The sequence below is a fragment of the Scophthalmus maximus genome, chromosome 6 (assembly GCF_022379125.1).
Source record: "Scophthalmus maximus strain ysfricsl-2021 chromosome 6, ASM2237912v1, whole genome shotgun sequence".
NCBI lineage: Eukaryota > Metazoa > Chordata > Actinopteri > Pleuronectiformes > Scophthalmidae > Scophthalmus > Scophthalmus maximus.
Window position 1 is genome coordinate 25,111,338 of NC_061520.1, and position 14,553 is coordinate 25,125,890.

Below are 14,553 nucleotides of genomic sequence, written 5' to 3' on the forward strand. Positions count from 1 at the left end.
GAGTCACCAATGACGTCACAAGTGTTTACACCTGCGCGTGGCACTTGAAGAGTTCAACCTTTCCTTTTTTTTTTTTACAAGAGCAGCTTATGTGCGTATCGCAGACGCGACAGTGACCACCTGGTTACTGTGTGTCAATGCCTGCGCCTCGAAGTACAGTTTAATAATCTCAATATCCGTGGCTGAATAGTGAAACATGCCCAACTAGAATCGCCACCTCGCATCTGTTTGCATCTGTCACTTTTCAGGAAATATAGTCACGATCCCCCATCCCCCCTCCGTTCATGAGTTATGATTTTTGCAGAACACTATGACACGTTGGGTATAAAATGGCCATCACGTCACATGTCTAGAAATGTGTCATACTCAACGCATTCATTCTTTGGTTACACCCAGTTCTATGACAGCAGAATGATCTTGACCTTTGACCAGCAAAAATCGCATCATCTCATCTTTGATTCCAACTGGACGTTTGTGTTCCTGAGATATATTCTCGTTCATGAGACAGACACACAACCGAGCCGACTCGGTTTAAAACAGTCCAATCAAGTACAGTTAAAGGTATGTTCCAAAATTTTGTCGTAGTGCCCAACAGCAAATATTAAATTATCTTAGTGATGCCATACAGATGTAAAAATGACGTGACTTTTAAAAGAGAAATCATCAGTTAGCTTTCACGTTGTATATGTCACCTACGGCTACTCGAAAAGAAATTTTCATGGAATTTACTAACATGTTGATGGCAACATACATTATATTTTAATCGTTTTGATAAAATTTATTTAATCGCGATTTCGTATGATTTATAAATGATGCATTCCGGCTGTTTTCACGTGTCGTTCACTGCACACAGTCATTCCACGTGTGAAGTGTTTCCTGCAGTGTAGATACAGTCTTGTGTGTCCGTTTCCGCCGAGCAGCAGACGCGTCGGCACCTTCACACTCACAAAGACGCCGCGGAGATCCATGTCCGTGTTCGCCAGCCAATCACATGACAGAGCAGACTCCCGACTGAAGCGATTGGTCCTTCCTCTGAGCCACAGCGTCCAGGCTGCAACACACCGCATCACCACGACTCATGAGGATAACACGACAACAAAGACTAAGAGGATTGAGAGGAAAAAAAACTCCAACTGGTCCAGAATGCAGCCGCCCGTCTCATCACCCACACCAAATCCTGGCACCACATCACCCCAGTGCTAAAACAACTCCACAGGCTCCCTGTCTCCCACCGAATTACATTCAAGGTCCTGGTCCTCACCTTCAAAGCCCTCCACCATCTTGCTCCCCAATACCTCACTGATCTCCTCTCCCCCTACCAACCCACACAGAAAATATTATAATAATGAAAAAGAAAAGTTACCTAATTTGATGATGAACTCTCGTGGAAAATCCAAACTGACTTTATTAAAAAATATAATGGCATACAAATTTTGCATCTAACAAATTTGGCTTTGTCTTTCCATATCCAAATCAATGTTATATTGTATCAGCCTTTTTCTTATGTTTTTGCTAAACCTGACGTTCCCAGTTTTCTGGGAGCCGGAGCGGGACAGCAGCTCTCACCTTTTTGGCCCGAAGGAAGTGTCTCTCTCTGAATGAAAGTGATGGTCCTCTATTGACTCCCCCATGGCGAGGGCGTGGCTGGGCTCGCTGTGACTGGCTCTCAGCGTCTGACAGAGTCCTCTGGCCGGTTCGGGGTTCCCGCAGGATAGACGAGCGGCCGCATGAACGGGATTTCCGTTGGGGTCTAGGGCATCCGCCTGGTCGTGGCGGAGTCCCAGCACCTTCAGGTCGTCCTGCGAGGAGGACTGCACTGTGATGTTGGGCATGCAGGACGGTGAGGGGGACGACTCACTGTGGGACAGCTGCAGTTTCTTCATGTGGTGGATCACTGAGGCTGCATTGAAGGCTTGCTGTCGGGAAAAAAGACATACAAAGTGTGAAGAGCCGTGCTTCTGAAATCTGATAAGACAGATTCAATATTTATGATGTACTGATTGACACTCCAGGAAACTTAAAAAAAACAATAGTAATACATAAGACTGTGACTAACAGTGACTGACAATGGGCTTCGTTTATTCAGCACTTTACACTACAAGTCACATTCACACAGCTCTTCTCCATCACACATCATTCAGTGTCATGTCTAAGAACAAGACACACGCATGGGATTGATCCAGCGACCCCCTGATTGACTCCTGATGGCTGGATGACTCGCTCGAGCCACATGCTCACTATTCACTTGTGTGCCGATTATTTGCAGTTTTAGTTTAAACTGATTATTTAGTCTGTAAAACAATTTGCAATGATATAAGGCAGAAAAAAAAATCCAGTCATCTAAGAAGCTTTCAATGGAGAGCAGTGTCCTGTGATCCCATATGAACAAACTCCACGTGAAGAGATATCATTTATGAATGTTTACTGCAACTGTCATGAAGAAAGAACCAAGGACAAAGGACACTCTGGCCAAAGGACACTCTGTTGCAAAACTGCAGGGTTTTATATAAAGTCTGCTTTGATATGTCCAAATATGAATTAGATTTAATAATACAAGTTCCTCCCCTTATGTAAAAGTGTAAAAGCTGCACAATTATACAATAAACTGAAGTTATTACACTGTGTAATGACACTGAAAGTCTTAAACAGTGTAAATACAGACTCGACAGCCTTGTATATACAACCTCCGAACCATCACACTGTCATAGTTTGATGTGAAATATTGTTTAAGGTTGGGAGCTATGGTAAAAAACACATACACGCACACACACATGCACACACACGCACACGCACACACACACACACACACACACACACACACACACATCATCTGCATTGTTTTGCAGCACTTACCTTCCATTTGGATTTGGCAAAGTTTCTCTCCATCTGTTCACAGACAGACGGATAAATGTCCAGGTCTTTAGCTGTGTCTCCTGCAATCCTGAAATCATCAGAGGAAAACAGTTGATTTGGAATTTTATTTTAAACAGTGTGTGTGCGCATGCGTGCGTGCGTGTGTGTGACTAACCAGGGGTGTCTGAGTGCCTGTTCGGTGGTGAAGCGCTTGGTGGCATTTATCTCCATCATGTTCCTGATGAAGTCTTTCGCTGTGGAGACATGGACAGATGTTAAAGTTAAAGAAACCAGCTCTCTGACCTGCTGCTGGCATACAACACATGAGGGTCACGCACAGTGACATCACAGTATGTGGTGGGCGGCTGGGCCTTGAATACAGCAGCTGGTGTAAGGGAGGCTTGGTTGCACTGTGTCTTACTGGGAGGCATTCAGAAAGATGCTGGATCTTTTCTGGAACAGATAATCTGAACGCTCATCGGCACCCTATATTTAGTCAACCTATTTTGGTTTGATAGAGCAAAACGGACTGTGTTTATATAGATCTTTTTATAGTCGTATAGACCACTCAAAGTCACACATACAGCGCTGATATCTACTGCGCATCTTTTTCCATCACATTCATACAGTGCCGGAGGAGCTAGAGGAGATTTACGGGTTAAGTGTCTTTCCCAAGGGCACATCAGGAAGCTGGGATCGAACCGCCGACCTTTGGGTTAGTAGACTACCGACTCTACCTCCTGAGCCTCATAGTTTAATGTTCCTGATCACTGATTTACTTTTGGATATAAAACAGGTGGATTAGGTGCAACTCTGCTTTTGTTCTGCCTGTTGTTGATATAAAGAACTAATATTATATGTATTATAGTTCTTAAGGTTAGGGGGAAAGTTGACATGTCGCTTGATACTTATTTAATCCCTCGGGAAGATGAGACCCATCCTCACCCATTTAGAGTTGTTACATCTGGCCTAATCCTAAAATGCTGTCCTCAGGATGTTGGTATATATATATAGTTAAGCGCTGAGGTTATATGAACAAATCCTGACCTATATTTAGCAAAAACAGTGGCTAAGTAATGGCTATATACAGTAATGGCTCTATTGAGTCAGAGTTCTCATCAATCAGCCGGAGCTGATTAAAGTCTTTGGAGGTAAAGCTCACACCAAGTCCAAGTTCAGATGCATGCCGTGTTCTATCTTGTTATAAATATATAATATAATGACAGGACACGGCTTGCTTTCAACATCCCCTTGTAATACAGTACAGTGTATTGTAGCCTGACAAAGAGCAAGCAGAAAACTAGTAGCTTAAATATGAACCCCATATATGTTACAAAGATTTCTACTAAAAACAAAAAATATGTTTAAGGTGGAAATGTGTGTCCAAGGGCATAATTCCCTCCTCATCCGAGTTAACGGCCTTCCACCAGTACAAAGAAACCTCAGTTTTTGCCCCTAGAATGTCTCAAAATTTTAGCAAGAGGCAAGGAGATCCGACACAGCTCTGAGCTGTAAGAATACTGCTCATCCCAAAAACACACTGCTGAACATCAGTCAAAGATAAGGCAGTGAAGGACAGAAGTAAATACAATACACATCGTATTAATAGCAATCTAGTTGCAAGTACAACTATTTTGTAAATTATTTTATTTCACTACTCTGGATGTATAAACACAGGAGAAATAACTTTCACCTGTATCGTTTTTTGAAGAATCTCAATTCAACTTTCCAGTGTTGTTTTTTAAAATTTTAAAGGTGACGTATAATGCTCATATTCAGGTTCATACTTTTAATTTGTGTGAACACTTGAAAAGGTTTACATGCTCTAATGGTCAGAAAAGGCATCAGTGTTCTCACAGTGCCCATTTGTGCAGCTCCTCTTTTCACCCTCTGTCTGAAACGCCTGGACATCTTTTAGCTCCGCCTCCCGATGAATGCCGGTCTGCCCTGATTGGCCAGCTGGCCCAGTCTGTTGTGATTGGTCAACCCTTTTCAAAATGTGTAGGAAATGACACGCCCCTTCACCAGAGAAGTGGAGATTCTCCGATTGCAGGCGGGTTTACCCCCAAAAAAGTCCAACTGTGACATCACAGTCAGAGAGAAATCTGAACCAGTGGTTAAGAGCCAGGCTGTTGGGTTTAGACAGTTCCCCCAAAAGAGTGATTTTTGTAATATATGTCACCTTTAAGTATATCTCAGGTCCAAGATTAAGTCATTTTTTGGCTTTGAGAAAAGTGAAAGTGCAAGGATGATTTTGAAGACTGCAATGTTAACTGCTATTCATACCTGACTCAGAGATGTCGTCCCAGAACGGTGAATGAAAGGCGTAATCCGCTCTCCTGATCTTTGAAAACAGTCGGGTTTCGTTTTCTTCAAAGAACGGAGGGTAGCCACAGAGCCTGCAACACACACAAGACACACACTCAGCTAATCTCTTCGACCTTTTGCGAATCTCATACCAGTCATGGTGCAGTCATTTGTTCCTGGTCACAGCAACTAAATGTTCTAACTAAGGATAGGAACTCTGATTTCACAGATCTGTCACTGATGCTTTCACGTACTGAAATACACCATGTAGTACCAAGCCCAGTGAGAAATTATGATTTACTGATAACCTCTGTTTACAAGGCATCCATGTGTAATATTGATGGTGGTCACTGGGTGGCATTATGGGTAGCCACAGCAGTGTGCTTAAGTTTAGGACTGACTGATACAGGTGTGGTGAACAGCAAGGCCTATGAACTGAAATGGACTTACAGGATGTACGTGATGACTCCAATGGACCAACAGTCCACTGCTTTGCTGTAGGGTTTCTGGGCCAGAACCTCAGGGGCTTTGGAATGACACACAACAATAATTGTCATGCAGGTGAAAAAGGAAGAAGCATCAAATTTATAGAAACATTAATGTGATAATATGTACATCTTAGCTGCATACATTAGGGTTAGGGTTAAGGGTTAAGGGTTAACCCTAACCCTAACAGGATACAGAATCGATGCTGCCGATTGCAGATTGGTCAATATGTTTTTGTGTGTCAGAGGGACAGCGACAATGGAGAACAGAGAGCCGCACACTGCTCTACAATGAAGCAAGGACACAAACCACAAAGAGTTAGAGATCTTTCATGTTGTGTAAAAAAAAAAGAAAAAAAGGATGATTATAAACCACAAAGGTGTTGAATCGGCAGCTACTGGACTTGGTTGTAGTTTCTTGCCTAGTCGTTGAAACAGTCTGGAGCATGAACAAACACTGCCCACACTCCACAGAGGTCAAAATACCTGGGTTTCAGCACAACTTACAGGTAACAAGATAGAACTGAAGAAGCCTCTAGGATGAAGTTGAAATGTCTTGAAGAAACTAAAACCAAGTGCAGTTGCTTCTGATTCAACATTGTTGTGGATCACTATGACCTGGATGAATGAGACACTCTGCAGACATGATGTATGGGGTCAAACGGCGAACAACCACAGCCTAGGTTATTAACACTGTATGTGTGTATGTATCGATCTCTTCACTTTCATCATTTGTTATCTTCCAGATACTCCCATGTAAATTGACAGTATCATATCATGATAACAGGGGGCCGCCGCACAGGAAGAAGACAGTCAAAGGTACAATTGGAGCATTTCCATTATGCGTGTGCTCCTCTACGACAACAAACTCACCGACATATCCTGGCGTACCGCAGGCCGTGGACATCACGCCGTGCTCCATCGTCTTCGACAGGCCGAAATCACTGACCATGATCTTAGCGTTCACGTCCGTGTTGTAGTACAGCAGGTTCTCAGGCTGCTCGGAGGCGAGACGGAGGGCGGAAGGAACAGAGATAGAGAGGTGGAGAGGGAAGAGAGAACAAGAGAAAGTGTGTGTGCGTGTACATAGACCAGAGGTATTTTATATATCATACTGGAGGTCATTCTTATAACTTTTTATTTTTTTCCAGAAATTCTTTTGTGTGTGTGTGTGTGTGCCAGAGGTTGTGCATGCATGTGTGTGTGTGTGTGTGTGTGTGTGTGTGCGTGCGTGTGTGCGCGAGTGTGTGTGTGTGTGTGCGTGTGCCAGAGGTTGTGCGCGTGCGTGCGTGTGTGTGTGTGTGTGTGTGTGTGTGTGTGTGCGTGCGTGTGTGCGCGCGTGTGTGTGTGTGTTTGTGTGTGTGTGCCAGAGGTTGTGTGTGTGTGTGTGTGAGTGTGTGCGGTTGTGTGCGGTTGTGTGTGAGTGTGTGTGTCTGTGTGTGTGTGTGTGTGTGTGTGTGTGTGTGTGTGAGAGTGTGTGTGGGTGTGTGTGTGTGTGTGTGTGTGTGTGTGTGTGTGTGTGTGTCTGTCTGTCTGTCTTACCTTAAGGTCCCTGTGTACAATGCTGTTTTCGTGCAGGTAGCTAACGGCCTGCAGCACCTGTTTGATCACTGTGCTGGCGTCCTTCTCGGTATAAACCCCCTTGTCTAAAATACGATCGAATAGCTCCCCGCCTGACACCCTGCACACACACACACACACACACACACACACACACACACACACACACAAAGGAAACCATCAGTGTTTCTATCTATGTTTCTAAACTCACACAATTTTGCCTAAAATTGTCACAGCAATCTCACAGTTTCCAAATATATAACAAACAAAGTTGGATTATTGTGAAAATGTGTATAAAATTAGAAACATATGGTAGAATAACTTGTGATGGAATGGTCCCACAACAATACACATAGAACTTTTGGTTTGAATGTTTCACTCACTGTAAATATACAGCTAATACAGAAGATATGACTGGTGTATGGAATGAGATCATTTCAAAGGAAAGGGGAGAGCTGTGTGTTAATTGGTTTACAGCATTATGTAACATGCAGATATTATAACAGTATAGGCTATGGCTGTATGTGATTCCATCGGAGGAAAAAAAATTATGAGGAAAAAAAACTTACAAAGGAAGAGCATGTGCCCTACTCTGTCAGATTTGAATTCACTCAATATGGGAACCATTGCTAATATTTTGCTCTATCCTGGTAATACGTTGCAAGAAAAAAGTGTAATCTCAATAAGTCTACTCACAGTTGCATGACCAGGTAATAATGTGTTCGACTCTCGTAGAAATCCTCCAGTCCCACCACGTTCTCGTGTTTTATCCTGAAAAAGACAAGGAGGAGACTGAAGAGTCACTGCTGTCCACATGTTACATACTGTCAACAATGACTTAACATGGAGCAGTGTGTGTTTGTTCATGTGTGTGTGTGTTTTACCTTCTTAGTACATTGATTTCATTCTCCAGGTTGCTATGGACCAGGTGCTTTTTCTTCAGACATTTCAGGGCGTACAGTTTACCCGTTTCCCTTTCTCTCACCATGAAAACCTCAGAAAAAGACCCCCTGCACCAGCACAACAAAGATGGACACACACAGTCAGGCGGGGCTTACAGTAACGGATCAAACACATGTGACTGCATATGACACGACTTTATTTATATAGTTGTTCTTTATTACCAGTGTGTCTGAGAGACAGAGACATGAACGTTTCCAAGATGAGTGACAGTTATCCGCAAATACTTTAAATAACAATAATCAGTCCGCTGAAGACAGTTGGGTACACAGATGTGAGAAGCTACACTCCAAGATTTGAAAATAATCACTGAACGCTGAACCATTCACGTAATTGGTGTAAACTAAACATGTTTAGGTTAGCCCCATACACCATCTGACACCATGTCAAATACGTTATTTCAAAGTGAAAGCATAAGCTAAGCTCATGACATTGCCTCATAAACAAATGCATAAAATAAAGAAAAAACATATTTTTGGGTAGTTTTCTATCTCCTATCTGTTCAAGATAAAAGGATAAAGTACATTTATATAAATTACAAAAAAAACTAAATTCAGCAAACACAACATGCTGATCTGTAATAGAATATAAGCTGACTAAGTATTAGAGTCAGAGATCCCGCACCTCCTGCATGGGGACACTGCTCACTTCCACAAATAAAGCATGCCACAAAATCTATTTTGCTTGTTTGCTACTTCGATGAAGTGAATTAGTGAACTGAGTAAGTCGAACTGTGGTGGATCTGCAAGGTAACCAGCACGTTTCAGTGTCGTGTTTGCAGAGAAACACACACCTGCACATGCCTGTACCGCCTCCTTTATACACATGCAGTTCACCGACACACCAATATAGTCAGCTAGACTCTTAATCCTATAACGAAGTGGTGCTAGGATGTTCCTGCACTGCTGTCCTGACTGACGTCAGTGCTCAGGAACAGCAGACACACACAGAGAGAGAGAGAGAGATAGAGAGAGAAGTCGACTCATTCACAGCCAGTGAATGGGTCGGAGCATTTTAAGCAGCTTTTGAGTGCATGACAAGCCTCAGGAGGTAAACCTTGATTTAACTTAACGAACCACAGGTCCTCACACTGAACTGTGTGGATATGAGACCAGCCTGGTGTCATGAGATTTCTGGAAAAGATCTTAACAGAGCAAAATCCCCTTTTCTGTCAAGAGAGACAGACATACTAAAATCTTTCACGTGTGATTTTAAATCATACTCTTATGTTGCATTTAGTTTATTCAAAGATAGATCAAGATCGACGTACGGCAGCTTTGTGTGAAGGCACTATTTATGTTAAATCAAAGCAGCAAAGGACTTTCGATCTCCAGTTAGGGTCAAGTGCTCCATGGGTTCAGCTGTGAGTGGATAATTCAACCAGTCTGAGAGGCTCCATGGATGAGACGAGCTCTCGTGGAGGTGATGCCCGTTGGCCAATCTGAGCTTGCTCCCTGAGACCTTTCACAGCGGTCTGCCCTGCTCTTCCCAGGGTGTAGCTGGGAGTCACGCACATTCCCCCCGAGGGAAATCTCAACTATCGATGGCATCGAAAAGTGCATCAAAAGTTAAAGCTGCACGAGGCACGGAAGGATGACTTTGTGAGTCCATGTTGTCATTTGAACGTTGTGAGCGCGTTTTCGTCCACTTCTGCTGAATCAGCCTGCATCTGACACAGCCACGACTCACAAACCGTTGTACCAAGCTGCCAGCTGCCGTCGACGACGGGTGTTTCGGTCCTGGTTCCATTAAATATCTTTTGAGTGTGACAAAGACTGTCAGCTGTGATTTGTTGTCGAAAAAGCATTTTTGTGTGTTGTGGTGTGCAACAACCAGACAGCACCCTGACATGACAGTCAAAACGATATGACAGTACTCATCACAGATTGAATGTACCGATCATGAAACTACATCTGCCGTGGGTCTCATTAGCATCACTTAGAAGAGCACGTAGAAGCTGGCCCTGCAATTTTTTTCAAAATAATGGTTCAATTGGCAGAATACTTGCAAAAAAACAACGACTTGCAAGCTTCAAAAGCTTCAAGTTCACACAAGTACACCTTCTCTTGCCGTATTTTCTGCAGGAATACTTACGATCCCATTTTCCCCTTGAAGTCAAACACATCCTTGATGTTCGTGGTGCTTTTCTTCCAGCTGCAGATGATCTCCTTCCGCCCCATCTCGGCTCTGACGTTGCCGTAGACTCCTGAAGCACAGGGGACATGAGTCAGACATCCTCATGCGACACGTTGTAGTAGGAAGGCCACTGCTGTTGATTTAACAACCTAAGATGATTCAGTAACATCATGACTTTTCTCAACAGAATTCTCATTCGGAGTTCTGTGCAATCACTTTACTCACATACTGTAAGAACATCATTAATGTTTAGATGTGTCAAAATACTTATGCCCGGCTCACCAGTGTTTTGGCACGAGGACATGCACCTGCAGTTTTTACCCAATGAACACTCTCAGGTGCAGCCACTGGCAGCAGTACGAAGTAGAAACAACCTCAAATCCGGATGACTGATATTGCCCTATCACTCTAAAACTGATTGGCCTCCGTCAAAGCTGTCTGCTGTATAAGGAATATAATATGTAACATAAATGTCTATTAAAATGTTTTGCATAAATGCTCCAAAAGCTGTTGCTGGTCTCAGCTTTCTCAATCCAAAGCTCTATTTTTCTATTTATCAAATGGAGATTTTTTGCTCATCCTTGCTGCCCTACAGTACATCCCCTGCATATCCTCTTGTTGGAACTCAGGACATCATCATCATATCCCCTACGACACACTCAGCATCACAACTGTCTTCATATACATATTTTAGTGAAGGCAACCCCAAGCTTTTCTCAGTGTGTGAATGTAACACAAGGTCATGTCAGTAGAGACTGACAGGAAACTGACATCGGTACATTGTATTGGTTACACATAGTAACACATTGGATTGTTGTTATACATAGTAACTATAATACACCTACAATAGTCACTGCAAAGATGAGCCATCCTTTTAATGAGGCAGCTATTGCAACAACTGTCACAACATCCATAGGACTTCTTTTATCAGCTAAAATTTGAAATGTGTAATGACTGCATCGGAGGAAACTGTGGCAGGACAAATATGGTATATTTAATGTGTATACACAGTAGCCTAAATACTGTACATCCTGCGCACGAGGTATGCATCGCCCCTCGGATGCTTTTCATTTAGATTTGAGGCCTTGTTGGCAGTTTGTAGTGGAACTATTTATTAGTAGAGGGTAAATCTTTTCATAATCAATCAAATAACTTGAAGTTACTAAGCCAGTAAAATACTGGCAGTTCAATCCTCTCAAATGTGAGGATTTGCTGTATTTCTCTGTTACTAACGCTGTTGATCATGAAAAACAACAATCGTTGGCAGCAGTTATCAATCACCATTGGAGCTGTGGTTACCATCGTAGATAATGAGGTAATGTCGAGTATGACTTGGGACATTAAATTTGATTACTCTAAGCTCAATAAAAAAAATTATTTAGTATTTCCTTATCACAATGTTCTTCTTGTCAGAAAGTTTAGTGTGTTTATAGGTTGGAATTTTCCAAGGTCTAAATAATCAATGGAAAACCCACTGGATTATCTGAAAAAATCTGAATGTCAAAATTAGATTCCTTTTCTTCATGAAAAGTTTAGAAAATACATACAGTGTCCTCATGTTGGGAATTTCTTTCTGGGGGCTTTTACTTAGATTTTGTATTTGGTTAAATGTCCGAAACAAGAAAGTTAAGGGTGAGGATAGGCTGGAAGCCTTTCCCTGACCCTTTCCCTGTTTCATGATGTCAGCTCACCACCTCCTTGTGTCCTGGTTATATAAACAGTCGCATGTCCATGACTGAGGTCAGTTCTCACCGAGTAAAGCCCATTTGTACCTATCAGTTACACAGGCTTCAGAAAGAGGGAGGATTAGTGAGGTAAACAGCCATGGGTGGTTAATCTGCCAGCCATCCCTGCTGTCCTCACTCCATCTCATCTCCTGAATTCCTTCCTTGGGTCTGTTGTGGGAACAGATAAGTGGCTGATTCCCTGACAGGACATAAACTGGGTAATTTTCTAATCCCGACCATGGCAGGCCAATGAACTCTTGCCCATCCACCAAAAAAATATTTGGTGAAATGTATTGATAGTACACAGGGGTGTCACACCAAATGCTGGGCCCAATACATACGCAGTCTCTGTGGGGCCCCCCTTTTGTAAGGGTCGAGAGGGCCTTCAGAGAATCTCCACTATTTTTTGAAATACATAGTTTAGTCTCTCAACCAGTGTATTCAGACAATTTTAGATTGATGTTATGACAGTAATTATTTAAAAAAAAATACTAATTACAAAAAAACCCTTTCAATTCCAGGCTATTTTAATTTTGCACGAACAACTTCCATTTGTGCTGCTGTCACGAAGGGAAAGAAATCGGGCAATCACTGCTCTGTTGTTTCTGATATTTCTGCTGACAGTTGAACCTTTTCGCCTACAATTATCTTAACAGTTTTCAATCAACCAATACAGTAAAATTAAGACAATAAATTCATAACTTTAGGGGTACAGATGTGAAAGATGTACAGCACTTTAGATAGTCTTAGCTGATTTTCTCCCTTAGAGATTACAAAGAGCAAACATACACATCAATGTAGCTGTACAAAGAACTGACTGTAGCTGTGTTGAAATAAGTTGTCCTCCATTTAAAATATTATTATATATAACGGATTCTATAACATAAGTATATAACATCCATTATATATCTCAGGAAGGGAGGGCATACATCTGAACAAAGACGACTTTGTGGTAACCATACAGCTTCAAGGTGCCAACAAATGGACAAAGATGGTGCATACCTGAGGAGCGGTGCAGAGGTGCCTTAGTTGAGGTATCCGAGGATGGACCTGACAGTCTCCAGCGGGCTGCAGCTCTTCATGGCCAGAGGGCGGAGCCTTGTCCATTCATCTCCTCAGTGTCACAGTCACTCAACGTGCGACGTCCAGAGACTCTGCAGTGTCACATGACGGTCACTGAGGGCTGAGCCATAATCCCTGCCATTCAGCTCCTTCTCCGTGCACTCCATGGGAGCGCGTGTGGAGGGGGGATCAGCAGCGATCAGCAGCTATCAATAATCACCAAATTTCTCTAAGACATGTCTAGTCATAAACACTTACACCTGTGAAAAACAAATCAAAACCGAAACCCTATAATTATGGACGTTATCTTCCATTAAGCACAATAAGTCGTGTTAAGCCTTTTCCTTCTTTATTTGGAAAACGCTTAAGGTAAGATAACGTCCATATTTATAGGATTTCGGGTTTGATTTTTCCACCGGTGTAAGTGTTTATTACAAGGCATATCTGAGAGAAATTTGGTGATTATTGATCAATGCTTTAGCACATTAAGTGACGTTAAACATTTTCACGTTAAGGATTTTAGAACGTCTCCTTCCAGCTGCTCTCAGATTGTGCCAACATCTCAGATTAAAAACACTTATCTCATCAGGCCTGAGAACGCCTCGGGATCCACAAGTAGGATCTGGCAAACTTTGTTTCCCCGTCTGGACTAACCTGCCGCAACCACGACGGAGGAATGGATGGGCAGATGGATGGATGGATGGATGGATGGGATATAGGGTTTGAATCAAGAGATGTGTGGTTCAGCTTTAGTAAAGACTATCTGATGAAATCCACCGTGTGGTACTTCTCTTCAAACTGCCCAGTTAGCAGCTATGATGATGGCAGCTAGATGGCAGCTATGGCAGAGATGACAACATCATTTAAATTTACCCTGTACAAGGTCACATATGCTACATACCAGTAAGCAACAGCAGCAATGATACAGCACAGCTCAATGGTAATACTGCATGTGATACGGCACACCTGCCGGCACACTGCCGGCACACCTGCCCTGCCATGTCGATTGAATCACATAACCGTATGGCCATAAGCTCTCTAAGTAGACAACCTGTTTCTAAGGATGCTATTGTGTAATGATAAGCCATCTGTGTGAGCATGTGTCTGTGCCTCTGCTGTCGTCACAGGTGGTCAGTTGTTCACCATCCTTGTACATATTCTGTCTACTTATATTCTTACAGTGTGCAAACACCTGTTTATATACGGCAAACACTTAATGATGATAATTACAACAACGACAACATTAGATCAGATTATATTCAACTTTATTGTCATTGTACAGTACAGAGACAACGAAATGCAGTTAGCGTCTAATCAGAAGTGCAAAAAGCAATAAAGTGCAGAGTATGTACATATAATAATAGTAGTAGATAGTGCAGTGTAAACAGTATAGACAAATATATACAGTTGGTATGGAGTATAGTACAGTAAGGGTATATACAGTAGGTGTACAGTACATTATA

The 14,553-nt window shown here is 42.5% G+C and overlaps 1 protein-coding gene across 1 annotated transcript; it reads right to left on the reverse strand.

Moving 5' to 3' along the window:
- Positions 1 to 16: 16 nt before the first annotated feature.
- Positions 17 to 13,113, reverse strand: camk1ga (calcium/calmodulin-dependent protein kinase IGa). The gene is made up of 12 exons (XM_035632510.2): positions 13,031 to 13,113; positions 10,260 to 10,371; positions 8,090 to 8,215; positions 7,902 to 7,976; positions 7,188 to 7,326; positions 6,519 to 6,642; positions 5,611 to 5,686; positions 5,140 to 5,252; positions 3,029 to 3,107; positions 2,854 to 2,941; positions 1,567 to 1,916; positions 17 to 1,051 (listed from the first exon to the last, which is right to left on the reverse strand). Exons 2-12 carry the CDS (start codon positions 10,343 to 10,345, stop codon positions 988 to 990), a joined length of 1,320 nt encoding a protein of 439 aa, XP_035488403.2. The 5' UTR covers positions 10,346 to 10,371; positions 13,031 to 13,113; the 3' UTR covers positions 17 to 987.
- Between the last annotated feature and the right edge of the window lie 1,440 nt (positions 13,114 to 14,553).